We start from the raw sequence: 23,366 nt of genomic DNA on the forward strand, positions 1-23,366 counted from the left end.
ATTTTAAATTCCCAGTTAACTTGCTACTCATATAGTAGTATGGTTGCCTAAAAGGAGAAAAAAGAAGAGAATATAACATAAACTTATATTATAAATACAATATATTTTATGACTTGAACCCTTCTCTTACAAAATCGTAACAATAAATATATGAAACAAATTTAAATGTTATTACAAGTACTATTTGCTCAGAGACGTATTAATGGATATGAAGGGTGATTTATGGATTATAAGACAAGCCAACAGTTTGATTCCACCTTGGTCAAAGACAGGGGCGGACTTAGAAGATTGGTAGGGGTAGCACGGGCTACCCCTCAACCCGGTCTACGTAGTGTAAAAATAACCCTTAACTCCGTTTCCGTAGTGTAAAATTACCCCTTAACTTCGTCTCCGTTATACAAAAGATACCCCTGGTTTAAAAAATAAAAAATTGGGATACCCCTAAATTTTTGTGCTAGTTCCGTCGCTGAAGATGGTCATGGTTAATGAATGTATGAAGCCCATATGATATAAAACTTAAGTTGGATGTTACTTTTTATCCAGGTTAGATTAAATGATATGACAGATATTATTTTGAATGAAAGTATACACATAATACGTTATTTTGACCGAATAAATAAACATCAACTCATTGATGCAAGTTAATGACTATACCTTATTGTACATATCTCTGTAAATTTAAAAAACAATAAACTCCATATGTACTTAATAAACAGTTTAAAAATTGCCAATCATGAAAAATCACAAATTGATTAGTGAACTAGTAGCTCCAGGGGCGAAACTTGAGATTTCCGACCGGGGGTCGAAAACGTACACACCCAAAAATTTCTATAAAACGGGGGGTCAAAAACGTATATACTCAAAAATTTCTATACCAAAACTACATACTCTCCATTACTAAGGGAAAAGTTTGGGGGGTCGGCCGCCCCCACTATCCTACGCCCTTGAGTAGCTCCAACAACTTATCGGGCTTATAGAGTTTATACGATGACCTTGGATACAAAAACCAGTTTGCAAGTAAATAGAGGCAAACATCAGTTGTTTTGCCTTGGTTTTCGTTAGTTTGATATGATTCGCTTAAAACCACCCGATTCTTTTATGAAATGTTCATCAACTCGTAACTGAATTGGAAATGCTAAATTTCTAGTTTAACGTTTCAAAATAATCAATATAAAAAGAAGTTACTATATAGATGAAAGTAAATTGCAAAACTAAGCTTCAAGTTTTCCATTAACAAAAAAGCATCCGCACCACCGAAAATTTGTTACATACAGAGTTACAGACCCCAGATAACAGTTCTTCCTCCCTCTTTTATATACCCCCACCACCCTTCTAGAACCTCAATAATATTCTTTTAGTTTTCCTTTTTCTAAAAACTATTTTTCTTTCCAATATTGAAAAAAGTGGACCAAAATCATCCACAAAAGAAAAGAATCAAAACGGAACGACGTCGCTGCACGCTAAATCATCCGAATTCCGAACCGACTTTTCCGGCCACGAATCACGTAACAATTTCAACAGCATTTGCGCTTTCCGTTTCGCACGCGCCGTACAATCGCTCTGTACAACCAACAACAACTGCGTCAAAACACCCACCGCCACGGCCTCATTCTGCAACCGCTCCGACGCCGAGCACAGCGACAGCAGCGCTCCGGTTGCATACTCCGTCGCTCTATCAGAAACCTTCAAAATAATCTTCACTAACAACGGCACCGTAAGCGCGTGAGCCGCAAACGCCGCACATCCTTCCGGAATCCGGCACAAAAGCTCCACCGTCGCCAGCGCACGTTCGGCGTCGCATTTTTCAAAATCCGATAGTCTGTCAATAACCGCCTCCACCGCCCCGGCTTCCACCGCCTTATGACGGTGTTGCTTGACTAAACATAACGCGAACAACGCTTTGATTCCAACTTTCATCGCTCTCGAACACGTCACCGGATAATTCAAAATTCCGATCACTTTTTCGAAAACTTCATTCTGATTACTGATTTCCGCTCGTTTCTCCGGCGATCTGGTTCCGACGATGACATTTTCAAGCAACGACGCTGAATTAACCCTAACGTCAATCGACGAATGCGATAGAAGCGAAATTAGATACGAAATTCGAACCAGATCTGACGATATCAACACACACTCCGATTCCGTTAACGGAAACGAAGATAAAACCGCTAACGCTTCCAGATTCAACTCCGGTGAGTTCAAACTCAAACTCGTTTCGAATAATATTCCGATCAGAATCTCACGTGCGTTATACGCTGAAATCACCGAACGGTTTTTCTCCGAGTCACGTGCGAGAGCACGTAACCGCCGGAGAGCAGACAGCCTGACATGTTTACTGTTAGATTGAGAAACCGCCTGGTTGAGTAACGACCGGACGGTGACCGGATCGGCCGGTTGTTTCGGCGTCGGAATACGCTCCACACCGTATGACCGGTTCGCCACACACCACTCCTGGATGAGCCGGCGTAGTGTGTGGTTAGGGATTAGAGTGAAGTCGGTTAGAGGAAGACGAGTGACTGGACACGTTGTGTTGCCCGTTGCCACCCATGACTCGATGCTAGACCGGTCGTAGGTCTGACCGGTGGTCACAATAACCGGATCTCTCATAAGTTCTAAAGAAATCGGGCACCTGAAATGGTACGGGATCTGTACATTCACATCCAACGGCTCTAAGCTTCCCGGCATGTTTGTTTAGAAAATATATAAATAAGAAAGAGGCTAACAAATTATATGAGGATTTGACAGAGGGACAAGCCCAACAGAGGGTGAGAGTTTTGTGTTGGAGATGAAGAGAGGTCCTTTTATCTGACCATTGGTACTTTGTTCTACACACGTGTGGTTAACCATTTAACTTGGGTTTAACCATAGTTGTTGAATGTAGTGGGGTCTGGTCAAAGGTGGGAGGGACCCACTTTCATGCTCTAACTCTCCCATTTGCATCAATATGGTACTCCACTTTTTCATTGCTTTCTTTCTTAACCCATTTTAGACTTTAGATATTTCAAAAGAAAAAGAACCTAAAATCAAATTGAACCGAATTTTAATGACGAATTCGAATTCGCTTTTTTAGTTTTTGAATTGGGTTAGAATATGAACCAAATTCATTGTTTGGGTTTTTAATATATAGTTTTTAAACTAATTCTCGGGTTGGATATTCGAATTTGAATTACTTTTGCGATACAAATGCTATTTTTATTTTTAAGATTATTTTACATTTTTTTTTTAATCAAGCTTTGAGTCTAATTCTTTCAAAATCTTTGGAATTGGTATTTAAAGATTTATTTTTTGTATGAGTTACACCTTTACCAATTTTGAAATGCAAAAAAGGTGTGTGATTTTGACACAATTACCATTACATGATCTCATACCCACACATTGAGACCATACATGTTGACCAAATTAAATGCTTTGGGGAATGTACATCTCATTTCTTACATTTCCTGTTTAAATAAATTGAGTTTAGTTTCATCACAATGGTTGATATCTTTGACCACATTGCTATACCAAATGTAGTCAAAGATGACAAGGAAGATGTCACCACCACAAAATTATATGCAATAAATATTTTACTATAATGAGGTAGATGGAGTGATTGCCTCAGTGTTTGAATCCAATAGAATTATATATAGATCTATTGGAAAGGGACATTCATTTTAATTTATATAAATAACATTCAAAAAGGTTGGTATGGGTGTCTTACACATTGTAATTCCAATGTAGGCAATTTGTAAAATGTATGGTGAAAGTGCTTTACAACTAAATTTTGTTGTCATTTGTGCAAATCACCAAATGAGGTAGACAACTTTTAAAGTGAATTTGGCCAAACAAAGCAAGTTTTCCATTGATGTCTTTTTTTTTTTAAATTTATTTAGTTTGGACTTTGTACCACAACCAACTTATAAGAAATATACAGATGGAGGTTAATTACATTTGGATGAAATTGGTTGTTAACAAAAACATGTTTCATAACCCATAATATATTGAGAGCTTGAAAATCATTTTACTTCTTGTAATGTTTACTATATAAATCGACTAGAATGATGTATGTTGATATTTACTTTAGATTTTTGCATTGATAGCTTTTTGTCTAAATGCACAAATACATATGCATTATATATACATGTCCACGTTTATTTTACCTTGTTAAAAATATAGAAAATAGGAGATAAGACCATGTGTAGTGGTTAAACAAAATAATGCCCCCACCATGGGGCATTATTCGACAAGTGGCAGTCCAGTCAGTATGGGGCGTTATTGCAAAAGTGGCGTAGTGGGAATAATACCTGATAATGCCCCTTCCAATCATTAAACAAAAAAATAAAATAAAATAAAAAAGCAAACTATTTTCTCATTGGCCAGTCAAACCCAGTCAAACCTTCCATAATCCATTTTAGGCGTTTTTATAAACACGCCAAACCATTTTTTTTTCAAAAATAATGCCCTATAATGCCCCACTACGGGTGGTCTAAGAGTGATTTCTAAATTTACTTATTGAAGCGTTATGTACTGGTTATGCGATTCTTAGAGTGCAGGATATGGGGCGCCATTGCCTATGCCGCCTCAGCAAAATCTCCATCAATAGCGCCCCTCCTTAACATCATGCTAGCTATTGGGAGACGCTATTGGATGTCAGTCATTGCAATAACGAGCATTTGCAAGCTGTTGTGTGCGCTCGTGTGTGTGAGAGAGAGAGAGAGTTATTAAAGGTAGGGTCGCCATTGGTGAGAGTAGGAAAAGAGAGGACTCCATCCCATACTATGCTAGTTATTGAAAAGAGGCAATGGAGCCCGCTAGTTAACGTGACATAATGAAGCTCTTGCCACCTCCAAACCATATCCTAAAAACTTAACATAATATTGGTTCTAGAATGAATACATCCACACATATATGTGTGCACGCACATGCTTTTGGTGTATGAATGTAAATGTTATCCTAGAATTACTTTTTATATTAAACAACTCATATATTAAGATTACTTCGTTGGTTAAGCCAAGTATACATACATTTTTTTTTCAAACGACCAAATTTTATTGAATAAAACTAGCGAGATGCTAGAGCTTCACCACCACCAGCTCCTCCAACAGCTTCCTTAGCTCCACTCGTCCCGACCTCAGCTGTCTTCTTCACCGCAGGCTCCACCTCTTCGTCGCTGCCGAGCTTGATCAGGGTTTGCTCCCACGAAGTTAGATCCCAGGCAGACCTATCGAAGTTAGGATCAATGGCCTCCTTAGCCATTCTGCAGCACAGTCCTAGCATCACAGACTTTGGCCTCATTTATAGCCACCATGACAACCTCGTGATGACCCACCTTAGCCATTAGCAGCTACTCCTCAAGCCCATTCTTCTCATTCTCCAGCTTAGAATAGGCCTTGTCCTTGGCAGCAACTATGGATCTCATGTCAGCCAGGATCTTTTCAAGCTCAGCAGATCGCCCCCTCCTTCTCTCTCTCTCTCTCTCTCTCTCTCTCTCTCTCTCTCTCTCTGTAACTGTAACGCCCTGAGTCCCCAGACTTTTATCTTTTGGCAAGTCTGGTCCCTGTAATATTTAAAGGACACATATTTGAGTCTTATTAATGCTAAACTACGTGAAACTATGATACTTTGATACTTTATGCGTGAACGAGTATGAAACTTGACTCTTGAGATACTAGACTCTTATGATACTATGAAACTTGAATCTTAAAACTAGACATTTGCTATGCGTGATACTTGAATCTTGTGATACTTTGAATCTTGAGATACTTCGATTCTAGATTCTTTTGATACTTTGAAACTTGACACCTAATAAACTTTGATACTTGGTTAAACTAGAAATTTGATACTCATTGAACGAGAGACTTTGATTCTTTATTGAACGAGATACTTTGATGCTTGGTACGTTGATACTTGATACTTAGTGAACGGGATACTAGCTTAGACACAGACTTGAAACACGGGAACTTTTGTGTTATCTACATAATTATACCAATGTAATGATTACTCACAATAATACGCAATGCTTAATCTAGCTCGCAAAACGAAACAAAGTCGGAAAGTAGCAAACGAGGATTGGCTGTCCGGATGGAGATCCGATCGGATGACCATCCGATCGAATGACCATCCGATCGGATGGCCATTCGATCGAATAGTCATCCGATCCATGCCATCCCACCGCCTTATCCTCTCTACACTATAAATACCTCCTGTCAAATCACTTGATGTGACAGGCTTATCCGACCAGACGCTCTCACTCGTTCTCAAGCACTTTTCTCTCGATTCTCGACTATTTCGTAAGTATTCTTCCCTGAATCTTGTACAACCTTCATCATTACGCACTTTCTCATCATATTCACCATCAAATAACTGATTTCCACCGTGAAATCACCAAGATTTGGGCTCCTTGAAGATGATGTCACCCCGGTTTCATGTGCAAACAGTGGTGTGACGTTATTCCGTCGAGATTGGCCCAGATCTAAGGGAGTTCTACACGTTTTTACACAAATCTCTGCAAAGATCTAAACATTTTCAACTATTATCATGTTTTCTGCAACTTTATTCACTTTTCTACTTAAACCTGAGGGAATCTGAACCTAAACTGGCCCTAGACTTGTTCCTTAGTCTGGAGTCGGCTTGGAAACAGAATTGCCCCAGAGAGATGACCAATTTACGAGTCAGACATGAACCTCCGTCAAGAACAGTTACCCTGATCGAATGGGGTGATTCCCATCCAATCGGACAAGCTGAACCTTGGTGGGTTTCCGTTGTCTTGATACGTTACCACGCCGTCTCCGTTAAACTTGAACTTGGAGATTTTTACAAAGTTATTGCAACCAAACAGATCTCCTGATCGAATGACCATCCGATCGGATAACCCTCCGATCGGATGACCATCCGATCAGGCGGTATATAAGCTCGCAAACTTTCGAAGTTCAACTATTTTCCAAAGTAACACAACTCGATCGAATGACCATCCGATCGAATGACTTGATCTTATACTACAACGAAAACTTCAAAAGTTGAAACGATTTGCAAACACACCACTGGTCGAATAGCTAGTTGATCGAATGGGGCCTATCTGGTTCGAATGGTCATCCGACCAGATGACCATCCGTCTGGATGACCATCTGATCAGGAAACCTGTCAGACACTTTTACTCGATAATCGCACGATTCGACACTCTGTTCTACACTCACACTGTTATACTATAGTCAGGCTAACTCCAGCGCTCCCTTCGATCCAATTAGTCGGTGTTGATACTAAGCACCCACTGTGAGTATACTCGATCCCTTTTTGTTTTAAATTCTTTTGGGATGCAACATGTATTCTATAAACATGACACTTGACACTTGAAACTTATTTGGAAACATACTCTATCCGCTGTGAACATGAAACTTGAAACTTGTGATTCTTGAGACTTTTATGCTATGTGAACGTTTAATCCTTGTGTGTAGTTCCGCCTTAACAGTGGTAGCGCTATAGGGGTAATGCACCTCCCCGTTAGACTTTGGGGGTATTGTTAGGAGGAGACATTTAACCTCCCGTTAGTCTTTGGGAAAGGCATTTAACGCATTGGAAACTTGGGCTATCACTTGGACTGCGTAAACTAGCATGGTGAAACTTTTTATATATTTACATGATGGATATGAGTCTTTTAAACTATTATGCTATGTATACAAAACTTGTATGCTCGCCAACATTATTGTTGATAGTATTTTAATACATGTTGCAGGTTGATAGTAGCTGAGGAAATCAAGAAACATGCTAGGATGCTGCTTAGAAACACATCTTAGTAAATTTAGAAATTTTGAACAATGTTTGATGTTTTGTATCTGATACTTCTGTGGTTGATTCGTGGATGCTTTTTAGACAATTTATGGAATCTTGAATTAACTATTATTGAAACAAATAGTGTTGTGGAATCTCTTGAGCAATCTGAACGCTTAGTGCCGCACCCCGATGTTTCCACCATCGGTTGGGGTGTGACACTAACTATCCTACCACCACAACCCACTTGCTACCACCACCACTTCATCGCAGATCGCCATCGCTACATCTTGTAATATGTCTTTGTATCAGTATATAAAAAGCTACATTAACCTAAGCAAACCATGAATGACTAACATTAAAAAGAAAGTAATTACCCATTGGCCAGATCTTCCGGATCCCATCCAGGTAAGTTTGCAGCTTTGGTCAAAGCTTCCTTCAATTGAGCCACCTCTGTTTTCTCTAGGATGTCAAGTTCTTTTAAGGCTTCTACATAGTTGTTGGGTCCATTAACCACCTTTTGTGACTTCACACTATAAAAAATGGGGCAAATTTGATATTTGTCCTGATCTATCTCCTTGCACTCAAGGATTTTCAGAAGCTCCCTCAAACAACATGGCGAGGAAGCTAAGCTTTTAGAAAATATAACCACCAGAAACCTTGATTGTTCAATGGCTCTTTGGATTTGTGGAGATCTCTCTTCTCCTCTCTGCAGGTCTTCGCCTTCTTTAAAAGCACGAATTCCTTTTCGTTTGAAATCACTAAATAGATGGTCCACAAATCTTTTAATGATATTATCACGTCCAAAACTCATGAAGACATCATCAGACCAGGTATGATTAGTATTAAAAGATGAAGTAGCCATTGTCTTTGGTGAAAGCTGCGTGTAAATTAATCACCAGCTAGTTGTAACTACACCAACACGAAAATCAAAGGAATGAAAGAAGAAAGGCAGAGAAGAAGAAAACAATTTTGGTGATCAAAGGAATGCAAGGAGTTAGCTTATGTAGTTGCAAGAGGAGCGAAGAAAACACTTTGAACCAGTCTAAATTGGGGTTGAATTACAACCACCACTTCCAGCAGCAGCGGCACCACCACGCAATCGGTGGAAGAAGAGTAGAAGAAGAGCAGCAGAAGAACTTGCCTGGTGAAAAGTTCTCTGAATTACTCAAGCAGGGTTGAGTTTGGTATGTTGAATTGGGGGATTAGGGTTTTAATAGAAGGAAGACAAATTGAGTAGGTTAAATGACTTTAGTGCCCTCAAGTGGGCCACACGTGACATGAGCTAACTGAAAAAATAAACAAAGTTTGGGGTAAAGGATATAACATGGTAGGGTTTGTAAACTTAAGTATGTTTTCTGTATTTATTAAAGACAAAGGACACACTTTGCAATAACATACATACATAAAGTATGTTTTTTTTTAAATTTACTCAGATTTTTATTATGATGGATCCCATATTTTGAGGCGTCGCCTGGATAACTTATCCTTAACAGATAGTGTAGGGTCTTGGAGGATCAATGATCCTTATTAATTTCTTATAGTTTCTAACAATTGTTCTTGATATTTTCTTATATTCATATGCAGGATATCAACGTGGTAGATTGAGTCTAAGCTGGAATCTCGGAGATAATTTGTTATGGAAGCTGCACATGCTTATTCCACAACGGTCATAAGTGTGAACGTGGACTAGCATAGTTTTCATATATTTTGTTATCTTTAAATTAAAAGGGGCTGATCAAGTGTTGTTAGGCATATTCTCACTTTCGCACATACACACAAGCAGAAGCTTACGAACACTTTAGTAATCAATCGTTGTACCACACTTCATCAACATCCGAAGTTGTAATCATTTTTTCATTGTTCAATATAGTTGGTGGTCGATAGTTTTCACCACCCGAGGATTTTGTGCAGGCGATCTACTAGTGATCAAGGGCGTTTCCTCGTATGAATCTCTGTGTTTAATTGCATTTACAGCCTTATATTCACTTCCATCGTTGTTCATCATCTAAGCACTCTACCTCACATTTCAGATTTGGTTACATTATCCTTAATCAGATTTTTGACCAAAACAATATCGTTATGTATTGTAATGGTAGAATAATGACTTAATTGATTCAAATCGACGACCACGAGAACTTGATTGTTCAATTTTGCAAAATAGGGGCTCAACGTTCCATTTGCTGTTAATCACAAGGTCTGGAATTGTAGTTTACTCTTTTTTTATTACAATTAAGTTCTATATATATTTAAAAAAATAATTAATATAACAAGATTAGAACCTCTAGTAACCAATATAAAACTTTTTGTTATGATTACAACCAGCAGGTGTTTATCCCATTTGATTTTGGTACTTTTGGTTTTCTGGCGTTAGAGACTGTGGATCTACTTACTCGAGTTCAAAGGGTCATGCATAGTAATGTTATGGCCCCGAGATCTATGGACGTTGATTTTAAAAGGCTTAGTTTTGCTATTCAAAAAGGGGGTACCGGCGCAGCTTGTTGCCCGTTTACCAACTATCTCCATGTAAATTCAAACTATATTGTATTATGTATAAAAATAACAGACACATTTACTATAAGAAAAATAAAGTATGTATAATTAAAAAAAATTACACATAATATAAAAACACTAAAAACTATATCTGTGGCAATTTTCACCTTCAACAATGTCGTCGCTTCACGTTCTTTCTCTAACTGAAGTATTTCCATTTCCTTCTCGTCCGATTCTTGGTTATTTTTCTGCTTCAACCAAAGTTTCTTCACCTATAGCTCATGAAATTGGTTGAACTTACCTATTAAGCATCTATTTTGGATTCTTTAGGAGCTTTTGAAGACGATGCTTGTCTACCTTTGTTACACGTTGATGGGCACCTCATCCTTACACTCCTTAGCATTAAGGTCCAAGTGGTAACGTGCATCCGAACCACCGATACTAAATTTGTTTGACTCGATTTAGTCCTCTATGTTGATTCAACCTTGTTTGGCACAAAAGCATAACAATATCTCAAGCCCCTATAGGGGGAAACGTCCCCTTATGTTTCTTAGCATATATGGCTTGGCCGACTTGTAAACTCCCACATCATCCGTACCACGTGGCTGAATGGTGTAGGCATTGTTGTAAATACCGTTAAACTTTACTATTTTCTTATTCTTGTCGCTCCACTTCGAGATACTGAATGGTGTGGCCGGTACGATTCACATTGTTATTTCGCATGAAATTTCTCCGCAACGCATTTCCAAAAACTCGGACTGTGATAAGAATGAAGAGAGAATCTAAAGAGAAAGGAAAATTTCATTATCACCAAGCTAGTTACTAAGCTGTTACATCTTGTTATTATACTCACTAACTACCAACTACCTTCTAACAACTAGCTAACCAAACATTTACCATTCTAGTCCCTCATTAATCCCCTGTTTAGCACTTTAGGCTTACAAACAATATTACATTTTAACCCTTTGACTTTACATTTGTAACAATACATTCCCCCTTTTTAAAATCTTGTCCTCAAGATTCAAAATCAGGGTAACGAGCCTGAATCACCCCTAATCTTCCCAACTTGCCTCTGTCACTGGCAGATCTTTCCAATGAATTAAAACCTTGACACCCATTCGGTCACCCTTCTTATACATTTCCGATCCAAAATTGCTCGCGGCACCAGTGAATTAAATTGCAGTTGAGGGATTGGTGTAATCTGCTGAGGAGAATCTGGTGCGGACTTCAACAATGACACATGGAAGGTTGGATGAAGTTGTGAGTCTGCTGGCAGATCTAGACGACATGCAACTGCACCTATTTTTTCCAAAATCATGTAAGGCCCAAAAAACTTTGGCCCTAATTTTTGATGATGATGCTTCCTTAATGTCTGCTGAACATAAGGGTGTAATTTCACATACACCCAATCGCACACTTTAAATTCTCTTTCTGACCTTCTCTTGTCTGCAAATTGCTTCATTCGATTCTTTGCTTTAGACATATTAGCTTTTAGAGAAACTAATTTAGCTTCCCTTAATTGAAACCACTGTTCTATAGAATCAATGGGAGTGTCATTTGGAATGTAAGGAATGTGAATAGGGGGTGGAATCCCATAAAGGGCTTCAAATGGAGACATGTGAATAGCTGAATGATAAGTGGTTTTGTACCACCATTCTGCCAAAGTCAGCCATTTAGGCCATTGTTTAGGATCATCCATAACCATGCACCTCAAATATGTTTCAAGACATCTATTAAGCACCTCTGCTTGTCCATCACTTTGTGGGTGATAGGCAGTAGAGAAATTCAGCTGCACCCTTTGTAATTTCATAAAGTCTTTCCAAAACTTGCTGATGAATATTGGATCCCTATCAGACACAATTGTTGTAGGGCATCCATGAAGCTTGAAAACAATATCAAACATTAAATGGGCTATAGTAGAAGCTGAATAGGGATGAGTTAAGGGTAGGAAATGAGCATATTTAGTTAGTCTATCAATGACTACTAATATAGCATCCTTACCAGCAGCTTTGGGCAATCCCATTATAAAATCCATAGAGATATCCAAAAACACTGATGTAGGAGTAGGCAGTGGTTGTAACAACCCCGGATAAGCAGTCCTATCATATTTAGCTCTGTGACAAACTTCACCGTCTTTGATCCACTGTTTGACATCAACATCACATTTTTTTTCCAATAGAACAGTTGTTTCAACCTTTTCAATGTAGTAAATAGCCTGAATGACCCGCAGTTGCAGAAGAATGACATAAATGCAGAATGTCCTTCCTTAACTGATCATCTTGGCCCACCACCACCTTATACTTTCGATTCAACACTTTCCTATCCCAAGACCAGTGCTTCACACTAGAAGTATGTTGTAGCCGATGTAAAATAGCCTGCAGTTTCTCATCCAGCTCCCAACTTTTAACAATTCGAGGCCACAAACAGGGTTTAATAGAACTCAATCCCATCTCAAATAATGCTAAACCCTCTACCCGTGATAAGGCATCAGCTATTTGATTATTACTTCCTTCTTTATACAGAATTTCATAATCATACCCCAATAGCTTTGCTAGCCATTTATGTTGTAGGGGGTACTAATCTTCTGATCCAACAGATATTTAAGGCTCCTTTGATCAGTTCGAATGATAAAATGCTTTACAATAAGGTAATGATGCCAGTGTTTAACAGCCATCAGTATTGCCAACAGTTCTTTCTCATACACTGATAAAGATTGTTGCTTTATGGATATACCTCTGCTAACATAAGCCAGTGGGTGTCCCTCTTGCATTAAGACAACCCCCAACCCTTTTGCTGATGCATCTGTCTCAATAACAAAAACTTTTGAAAAATCAGGTAGAGATAAAACTGGGGCAGTGTTTAGGGCCTCTTTTAACTGTTCAAAAGCCAACTAGGCCTCTGCACTCCAATTGAAAGCATCTTTTTTTAACAAGTTGTGCAGTGGTCTTGCTATTCCTCCATAGGATTTAATGAACCTCCTGTAGTAACCAGAGAGACCCAAAAATCCTCTAAGCTGTTTGATTGTTGTAGGAACTGGCCAATTAATCACAGCCTCAATCTTAGATGGATCTGTACTAACACCCTTAGAAGATATAACATGCCCCAAATACTCCACCTGAGATCCTGGAAATGAGGATTTTGATCTCTTGGCTAACAAGGAATTGGCCAAGAACAGGTTTAAAACAGCCTCCAAATCTAATAAGTGCTGCTCCAGAGAAGAGCTATACACCAGAATGTCATAATAAAAACTAAGGCACATTTCCTCAACAGTGGTTTGAAGGTGACATTCATTAAGGCTTGAAATGTGGCTGGTGCATTAGTGAGACCGAAGGGTAATACTAAGAACTCAAAATGACCTTGTTGAGTCCTGAATGCAGTCTTATGGATGTCTTCCTCATGCATCCTCACCTGATGGTATCCAGAACGTAAATCTAGCTTAGAAAACACTAAAGCACCCCCAACTCATCCAACAACTTATCAATTAGAGGTATTGGAAAACTGTTCTTCACTGTGGCTTTATTCAAGTTTCTATAGTCTACACACATACGCCAATGAAGGGGTAAGGTCCCAAAAACCTCGGTTCGAGTACTTGGGACCATACCACAACCTCATCCTTATAACCCTCTTTAGACCTTGCGCGGCCGCACACTGGTCCTACAAAGAAAACTTAGAAAAGAAACAACAAGCAACACCTGCGTGCCAAAAGGAAACCAACGAATCCTTGCGCCTTTCTCCATAACAGATAAGGATAAAAATCCTAATAAGCACTCCCGCATAAATAATATCCAGACTTGGATATTATTTACTCCACTGATGCCATATAGTAAGGAGTCACACAGGATTACAGCTGTAATCTTCTAGAAGACTCTATCGTGCATCACCAGACGGTTATAACCGTCTGGCCACGTGTAATTTTCCCAGGCTCCTTTGAAGTCACGATGATGGCATGAAATTGAAGAGAGATCTTCATCTGCCCACTTTCCACGTGGCAATACCCCAGCCATTGATCAAAGATCGTGATCCGTGTGCTCTCACACTCGTCAAGAGATTAACGGAGGAAAAAAATAACCGCTTACGGAGTTAGCACTTTCCGTCAAAATTTCATCAACGAGTTTTCCCGCCCAAACTTCTGTGACAACTGTCAAAAATCCAGGTATCCGTACAATTAATTAATCATGATTAGTGCCTAGTGACTATGCTGAATATCAATTAATTGCTTTCTGATTCTGCTTTATACATGCATGTGCATCATATATTATTTAATGTCATACCAATATTGCATGAAAGCTGTATTGCCTTAAATGATGCATTAAGTATATGTTGGTGCATATGTCTGTCGACTTCATCTTGTATCGAGTCTTGTATTAGAGTAGAAAGATCAGGGCACGAAGTACGAGAAACGTGTGTTTGTGACCATTTCGCACGAAATGGAACAAGGCCATTTCGCACGAAATGAGTCTTGCCCATCTCGTACGAAATGCTCAGCCTATATATACCTGCCCTATTCATTTCATTGGTAACGATTTGATTCCGGAACCGAACTGCTGCCGAAGTGTCTACTTGCTGTAAATCGCTGTTATATCAATAAACAAGACAATTAGAGTGTAAATCAAGCCGATTCCAAGTCGATACGTTAGTTTCCGCCTCTCGTATCGACAAGAACTCTTCTGAACGACTCGTTTTGGTCGTGCAAACGATCCTACAAGTGGTATCAGAGCTTAGGAGGAAGAGTTCTTACTGAATTTAGCTTGATTTCTTCAAAATTCTGACTTCTACACCTTCTTTTCAAAATTTAACAAGATTTCACGGTTAAAATGGCTAAACTTTCACACATTATACGCGAAACACTGTTTTAACGAATCCTTGAAAGAATTGGACCTAAAATCAACCTAAAAATTGATAAATTGAACAAAATTTCGGCCGATAGGATGACGTCAGCAGCATTTCACGCGAATTGAACTATCCATTTCGCACGAATTGGGTGTATTAGTTCCATTTCGCTTGAAACCTCATTTTCTTTCGCACGAAATGATGATTTAGTGGCCATTTCGCTTGAAAGTGGCATTTCGTTTGAGAGTGATCCATTTCGTGTCAAAAGCCATTTCGCACCAGATTTCATTTCGCATCAAGTGATTCATTTCGTTTGAAGGATCCATTTCGTGTGAAGGGTTCATTCCGTTTGAAGGGGCCATTTCGTGTGAAAGTTTCCAGTTTGATTGAATTTGATCATTTCGTTTGAAAGTGTCTGAGTTTGTGAAATTTCACCAGATCATGGAAGAAGAATTTTATAACGCGTTTGCTACTTCTCCGAGTACTCCTGTTACCATTGCTCAGAGTGTGAACATGGAAAATGAAACAGGAACTTTGCAAAAACCCCCGAAGCTAATGGGCATTGAAGAATATTATGGATGGAAAGACCGGTTCAAAAATTGGGTTCAAGCAAATCATTTGAGGTCTTGGGAATGTATTGAAAAGAAGTATGTTAAACCTCATACAGATGTGGGTGTTATCAAAACTATTTCTGAGTTGTCGGACAAAGAACGAGACATGTACAAAGCAGAAAAGATGATGATTAGTCTGTTACAGCAAGTTGTGAAAGAAGGCATCTTCATATTACTTCAACACGATAATACTTCACGTTCAATTTGGGAAGCACTTCGAGTTATGTTTGAGGGAAGTACGGATATGATCAGAAGTAAGAAATCATTGTTAAAGAAAGAATTTGACTTGTTTACGAGTTTGCCAGGTGAAACTACAAAGAAGCTGATTGAAAGATATTGTCATTTGGTAAGATCAATGTCTCTGTTGGATATTAACAAAGATCGAGAAGAATGGGTTGACAAATTAGCTGATGCTTTACCTCAGAAAGAATGGGGTACATATCTGATGATCATAAAGAACACTGGAGAATATGATAAGTTGACAATTTCTCAGTTTATTGAAAAAATTGAAGGACAAGATCTTGAACAACAAAAGATTGCTAGAATGAACAATCCAAGTGGACAACAAGACATCAAGATGTATTACAAAGGAAATATTCAGAATGTTGAAGAAAGTCTGAAGGTCCAAACCGCTTTCAGTGCTGAAAACTCATCTGGATCAACCAATCAAAGTCCAAAAAGCAACAGTGCTTTTTCTTCATACTCGAATGTTAGTCCGAATGTTTCAACCTCAAGTCATCAGTTCCAAGGCTCAAACAGCAGTAATGGTCATGTTTTACACTGCAACATCGCGTTGCATCTTCAAAACGGTCAAAAATCCTATGTTGACAAAAGAGGATTACGATCAGATCGATGCTGAGGAAATGGAGCTTATGGATATTAAGTGGTGTTTAGCGAGTGTATTGAGGAGAGCTGAGAAATTTAAGACGATTACTAGAAGAGATGATTTTTGTGATGCTAATGTTTCTACTTTAGGTTTTGATAAATCTAAAGTTACTTGTTTTCGATGCAGGGAAAAAGGACATTTCAAGAGGGAATGTACCAATCGAGAAGCAGGTGGAGCTCAGAATCCGTTCGGGAATAATGATTATTATCGGAAAGCTATATATCAACAAGTTGCTCAACAACCGTATCAACAACAAGAACCACAAACTACACATGCTAAGAAGGCGATCGAATAGTCAACAAAGAGAGCTTATTATGGTATAATAGATCAAGATGATGAGAAAGTGGCAGAAGGTTTTAGCTGGGACAAATACATTCCACCTAATTAAACGTTAGGAGCATTAATTGCACAAATAGTTCAAGAACCAGATTTGATGAAAGAATGGATGAAGGTGTTTGACAATAATGAGAAAAATAAAGATGGAGAGTATGCCTCTTCAGAAGAAGATTCAGATTAGACACAAGTGTTTGATTAATCATCAACTGATAGCAGTGATGATGAAGAAGAAATACAAATAAACATTGGAAAACTCAATTATCTCCTGAAAGTTTTAAATTTTATTTTGCAGATAGATTGGAGAAACTAAAGGAGAAGCGAGTACCGAAAGAACAGAAAAAGGTAAAATGCAGAAATGTTACTCAGGAAAAGAAGTCTAAACAGAATGAAGGAGTTAAAGTTGCTGAAAAGATGGTTGAAGCTGAGAAGGTGGTTGAAGTGGAGAAGGCAGTTGAAGTTGAAAAGATAGTTGAAGTTGAAAAGATTATCGAAGTTGAAAAAGTTGTTGAGATCACTAAACCTTGTCTAAAATGTTTGAAACCATGCAAACATTGTGAAACAAAAGATGAGAAGTATAGTGAGCTTGACAAGATGAAAGAAAAATTATTATTCGATGTTAAATATGTGAAAGAATCGTATGATGTGTTGAACATAATGGTGAACAATTTACAAAAGACAAACTCAGAAAGAGAAGATGTTTTAAACATGATGAATGCAGTGATGATGTCTAAGCAGAAGGCTATTAATCATTATATTGAAGAATGTGCAAAGTTGAAGCAGGAGTTGGAAACAGAAAAGATAGAAAATGAAAGAATCAGACGATTACTGCAAAGTTATCCAAGTTCTGATTATTTGATTGATAGAATTTATCCAACTGTTGCAGGTTTTGAAGCATTTCAAGAAAAGAAGACCGCAGAGAAGGATACTGGTAAGAAACACAGTGTTAGTTATAACAAGTGTCCGCCTCCGATCTGGGAAGGTTATTAAACCAAATGAGGAGCAAGTCAAAAAGGCAGTCAATATAAAGTTAAAGTCCGAAACGACTGATGATTTACCAGAAAACATTGACGTCACATTCATATCATCTGACACTGATCATGAGTCTGAATTAATAAAAAAGGCGGTCGATCAGGTGTTGGATAAAGACGAGGAATCAGAGTCAAAATCCGAATTCAAGAGTTCGAGTTCATAAGTTGATAGTCCAAAATCGTCGGTCAAACGGGTTTACAATAAAGAATTCATGTTATCAAAATCTAATTTGAATGACGAACCAATCAAAGTGGCATATACTTTGAATGATTCAGACAAATTATATTCTGATGAGGAATTTCCAATAAGAGGTGTTAAAACTGAAATGATCAAAAAGGTTTTCAAACTAACAGAAATTAATATTTCTGAAATAAACGATTTTAATCTTGCTAAAAAGCCTAAGTCTTACACCTCAAGAGTTCAACAAAGATTGAACAAGAAAAAGGGTTACAGTTCTGGTTCTGGTTTTCAAAAAAACCAAACCATAACAGTAATTTTAAAAAGAAAGGTTTAGGATTTATTTCACTCAAAAATCATAAAAATGAGAAAATTTCTAAAACAAAAACAGTATTTGTTTCAGGGTCAAGTTCTAAGAAAGAAGCAAAGAGCTCATTCTGGAAGCAATCGAACAAAGCGTTCTTTGCTGAAAAACAGAAACATGAGAAGAATGGAGTTCCTCAGAGAAAGGAGACAAGAACCTGTTACCGATGTCAAGAAGTTGGTCACATTGCCTGGAATTGTCCAAAGGCAACCAACACAAAACAGGAAGTTGTTTCTAAACTCAAAGAAAAAGTTGTTGATGAAAATGAATCACCAACTAAAAATTCAAAGTGTTTAAAAACTCAACATATGAAGTTGGTGAGTGTTCGAAAAAGTTTTACAAGAGAAGAGTAAATCTTAACAACCAAACATGGGTTGCTAAGAAAACAGATGTGAAGTCTGGCGATGAATTTAACTTGTCAAAGTCAGAGGAGCCACAAGTTGAGGTTAAAAGTGAAAATTCAGCTCCTCCAATGGATGATGTCAATTTTCCACCATTGCGGGCTTAAAATTTAAATTCAAAAGTTGGAAAAGTGGAGATTTCGAATCAATTCTATTCTGAAAAGAAAGAATTTGATGTCGAAAAAGTTTTCAATAGGAAAGTTAAAAAGATTTTTGGAAAAATGGTCGAGGGAAAGGCCAAAGGGGTAAAAGATTTCTATGAAGAAAAAAGAAATGTTGAAACCCGAGTGAAACTGAAAAGGTCACATCCAAGTTTGGTTAGGCTTGGATGTCAGTATTTCATACTTAAAAATCCTGACTTGCCGGAGCTCCCAAGTTGGTAATCATGGAGCAGGAATCGGCATCTTTCTCAAAACTAAAAAAATTGTCATATTTTGTTTTACAAGTGGTAATGTTGATAAATTCCTGCACGTGAAACTTCAAGTGGTTAATCAAGGTCATTAAGTTGAACTTGATGTAACTCTCATATAAGTGGTTGAAAGAACAATGTGATGAAACCCCTAACCTACAAGTGGTTTGTGTAAAATCAACAAAACTAATTTTTCGGAAAAACCATTTTGATAAAAATAAACTTAAGTGTTTTGAAATCATAATGGGAAAATAGTTTGTTGTCAGGGGGAGTTCTGATTGTTTACGCCAAGTGGATAGAGAATTGAAGCATTTCACATTGGGTTGTCAAATTTTCTTTACATGGTTTTGAATTTTAGGGGGAGTAAGAAATTTGAAAAAAATCCAAAAACATGATAAAATCTCAAAATCCAAAAACATAAAAAAGTAAAAAAAAAATGAGTTTTGTTGTGAAAAAGAGGAAATGATAGTACATCAGTGGACTATCACAGCACGCTAAAGATTTGGAAAGTCAAAATGTGATAAACGATCTCACTGCGGATATGCTAGTAGGTTTTTACTCATTCAGTAGATTGTTTTCGAGATATAAACATAAATATCAAATACTTACTTATCTCGTGGGGAACATCTCTCGGATATATGGGTAACCCCCGAAATCTTGTTTGAAAGATTGTCTATTTCTGACATACTAGGTCTTTGTGCGTGATGATATCTGGGGTATTATACCAGGACTTCTGATTTTGCGGGAGCAATAGCCTAGTCCTCGTATAATGCTCTGCACTGCTTTAATCATAAAGCCCACCCTCAGCATAAAAAAATGATGAAACATTGAAAAATGCTAATCATGTGCTGTTGAAGAAAAGATCCCCAAACGGGACACACCGAAAGACGAGCCATCATCTCTTTGTCTGAACGGAAGTTCTAACCTGAGCTCTCATGGTCTCGCATTACCCGTTTACAGATATCATTAGTGTACATTCACCCGTAAGACTGAATATAGAAATCTGGATACGGGAGTATATTCTGAGGTGGTACACGCGAATAAGTTTAAGTGCTTAAAACATTAATCTTGTATCTCGAAACAGTTGAACTTTGTGTGAAAATTTAAGTGGATCAGTATATTGACAATCTAAGTGAATCGTTTAGAACTTAAAATGTTTAAAGCATAACAGTGTTAGTGATTTGTCTCATAAACTGATATGATCCTCTCACACAAACTTGCAAAAATAGTGTCTGTAAATATTTCTTTACACCTTTTCATTAAAATCAAAAATCCAAAAAGATTTTCAGTGTGTTTTAGCATAAAATTTTGAAAATTCAAAAAGATTTTATTTCATCTTATTTTCGACAAATGATGTTGAAAAGCTGATTTCCAAAATTCCGAGTGCTAAACATGATGAACAACAGGTGAGGGGAGTCTGTTATAAAAGAGAAAAGATTTCGAAATAATTAAAAAACTTGAGAAAATTTGCGAAATGTCATATTATATCAAATGATGTTTTGAGTTTGTTTATACAAGTGGTAAGCAGAGAATAAATTTGTCAAATTTTAAAAATTGTGAAATTTATTGTGAGATAGAGGAAGTGCTAGATAGCCAGGTTCCTGATTCTGAGTGTTACATAGAGCCAGGCTACGATTCTGAACCTGTGAGTTTGAGCCAGATTAGATCAACATCCAAGGGGGAGATTAGTTGCTGATGATGAATAACTTAAGGAATCAAGAGATTTGATCAAGAGAAGATAGAGTCAGATTGAGATTCTGGAAGAGAGATAGAAATAGAGATTGAGGATACTTACACTGTCAAATAGTTCGGAGAGAACGAGAAGACTGATAAAGACTGAAGACGTTGAAGACTCGACACAGAAGACTTCGTCAACATCCAAGGGGGAGTCTGTTGGTGCATATGTCTGTCGACTTCGTCTTGTATCAAGTCTTGTATTAGAGTAGAAAGATCAGGGCACAAAATACGAGAAACGTGTGTTTGTGACCATTTCGCACGAAATGAGTCTTGCCCATCTCGTACGAAATGCTCAGCCTATATATACCTGTCCTGTTCATTTCGTTGGTAACGATTTGATTCCGGAGCCGAACTGCTGCCGAAGTGTCTACTCGCTGTAAATCGCTGTTATATCAAGAAACAAGACAATTAGAGTGTAAATCAAGCCGATTCCAAGTCGATACGTTAGTTTTTGCCTCTCGTATTGACAAGAACTCTTCTGAACGACTCGTTTTGGTCGTGTAAATGATCCTACAGTATAGTTAGCATAGTTATCTAACGGATCAGGAAAGTGCTGACAGAACTCAGCACATAGATAGACAGTGCATTGAGATATAGAATGAGCCAGAAACTAAGTATGACACTAGTGTAGTGTGTAGGAAAGTAAGGAACATAAAGCTGCCTTCCTAGTGATAGTTTAAGTGCCGGAAAGTGCCTAAAACTCACCAAAAGTGCTGAATTCAGCAAAAATCAGCATTTTAACATACTAATATATAATGCAGAAAAATGATTAAATGGTCCTGAATGCTTTCCTAAGTGTCGGGAATCAACAGTGCCACAAAAGGTAACATAAAGCACCATAAACTGCGTAGTTTAGCACTTTAACCAACCAGTAACCAACCGAACAACCGGACACTACCCGAAACACCAAATTTACACTAGAAGCACTGTTTTAACATTTCCAAGCTAGTTATGGTCCCCGAACACCATAACACCTCCTAAAAATATCTAATAACTAAAGCATGTAACTAATACTTGGATTTCAACCTTAATGTAACCAACTTAGTTACACCCTAATCTACTACCCCCCCCCCCCACCTATTTACGGTCCAACATGGCCCCCACCAAATAGATTTTCTTTCATTATTTAAATAGATATGTTTATACTTTACTAAACATGTTATACAAGGGTTAAGAGCTTGAAATGGATTATAAGAAGGCACTTGGGTTCATAACTCTCATTTCTACACACACACTAACACACACAAAGCTCTCTCTCCTCTCCTTGTTCTCGGCCATGAGCCACCACCACCATCATCGTCATCATCTTCACTTCAATATCTTCCATTTTCATGTAATCACAAGGTGTTAGAAGGAGCATAAAGGAGCTAGGAGCTTGTGGAAGATCAAGGACCTCTCTTGTTTTCTTTTATCCACTCATTTTCTACTCTTGAATCATCTCTACCCTTGTGCTAGTGGTAAGAGTCTTGATCTATCTATTTTACTTCCATTTTTAGTGGTTAAAGAAGAATCATAATCAAAATCTTAAAGAACACTAAAGATCATAAGAAGTAAACATGAACATAAGCTTGTATAATGAAGTAATCTTGATGAATAAGAGTTGTTATGCTTCTTGATCATTAATTGTTTGTAGCATGATGTTGATCATCATAAGATCTTGCTAAATCATTATTAAAAACATAATCTAGCAAGATGAGGAAGTAGAAATGTTGTAGGATGATGGATCATCCACACATGGATCATGAACTTGAAAGAATACTTTGATTTCTTGAAAAATAGTGATCAAAGTAAGTTGTAATCATGTAGATCTAAAGATTTATGAATGATCTTTCAAAGAAACCAAGTTAAAAATATGAGTTTTATTAAATCTTGGTTCTTACATAGACAAATCTTATTTTTAATGGATAAACAAGTGTAGAAACACTTGTGTAACAAGAAGATTTCATAAAGAAACATTTTTAGAAAATATGATTTGAAGTTGTAAACATCTAACTTCTTTAAAAATGAAGTTTTTAAAGAACTAGTCACACTTTAAAGGATAACTAGGCTTACTAATAACACTAGTAAGTTCCTACAAATTTTTACAAATATTCAAGTTCATGAATTAGTAGAAAATGCATGATTTTTGGCAAATTGGTAAGTTAAGGTTGTTTATTGTTGATTGTGAATTAATTGTGTTGATTTTTACAAAAGAAAATGATATGCTTGAAAGCATGGAAACCTCCATTTTTAGGAGAAACTATGGCAAAATTTTCTAAAAATATAAACACTTAGAAAAATATTTTTAAACAAATATTTACAAGTGTATTTTAACCATGAGTTTCCTACAAAAACCTTGCCATAATTTTTG

General features: G+C 37.5%; 2 protein-coding genes across 2 annotated transcripts; both read right to left on the bottom strand.

Annotated features, from left to right (window-relative positions):
* Positions 1-1,193: 1,193 nt before the first annotated feature.
* LOC110942395 (U-box domain-containing protein 26-like) lies at positions 1,194-3,410 on the bottom strand. The gene has a single exon (XM_022184148.2). It carries the CDS (start codon positions 2,683-2,685, stop codon positions 1,435-1,437), a length of 1,251 nt encoding a protein of 416 aa, XP_022039840.1. The 5' UTR covers positions 2,686-3,410; the 3' UTR covers positions 1,194-1,434.
* Positions 3,411-8,116: 4,706 nt separating this feature from the next.
* On the bottom strand, positions 8,117-8,608 carry LOC110944230 (TMV resistance protein N-like). Its single transcript, XM_022185943.1, has one exon. It carries the CDS (start codon positions 8,606-8,608, stop codon positions 8,117-8,119), a length of 492 nt encoding a protein of 163 aa, XP_022041635.1.
* Positions 8,609-23,366: the final 14,758 nt, after the last annotated feature.

This window comes from Helianthus annuus, chromosome 16 (assembly GCF_002127325.2).
Source record: "Helianthus annuus cultivar XRQ/B chromosome 16, HanXRQr2.0-SUNRISE, whole genome shotgun sequence".
Lineage (NCBI taxonomy): Eukaryota > Viridiplantae > Streptophyta > Magnoliopsida > Asterales > Asteraceae > Helianthus > Helianthus annuus.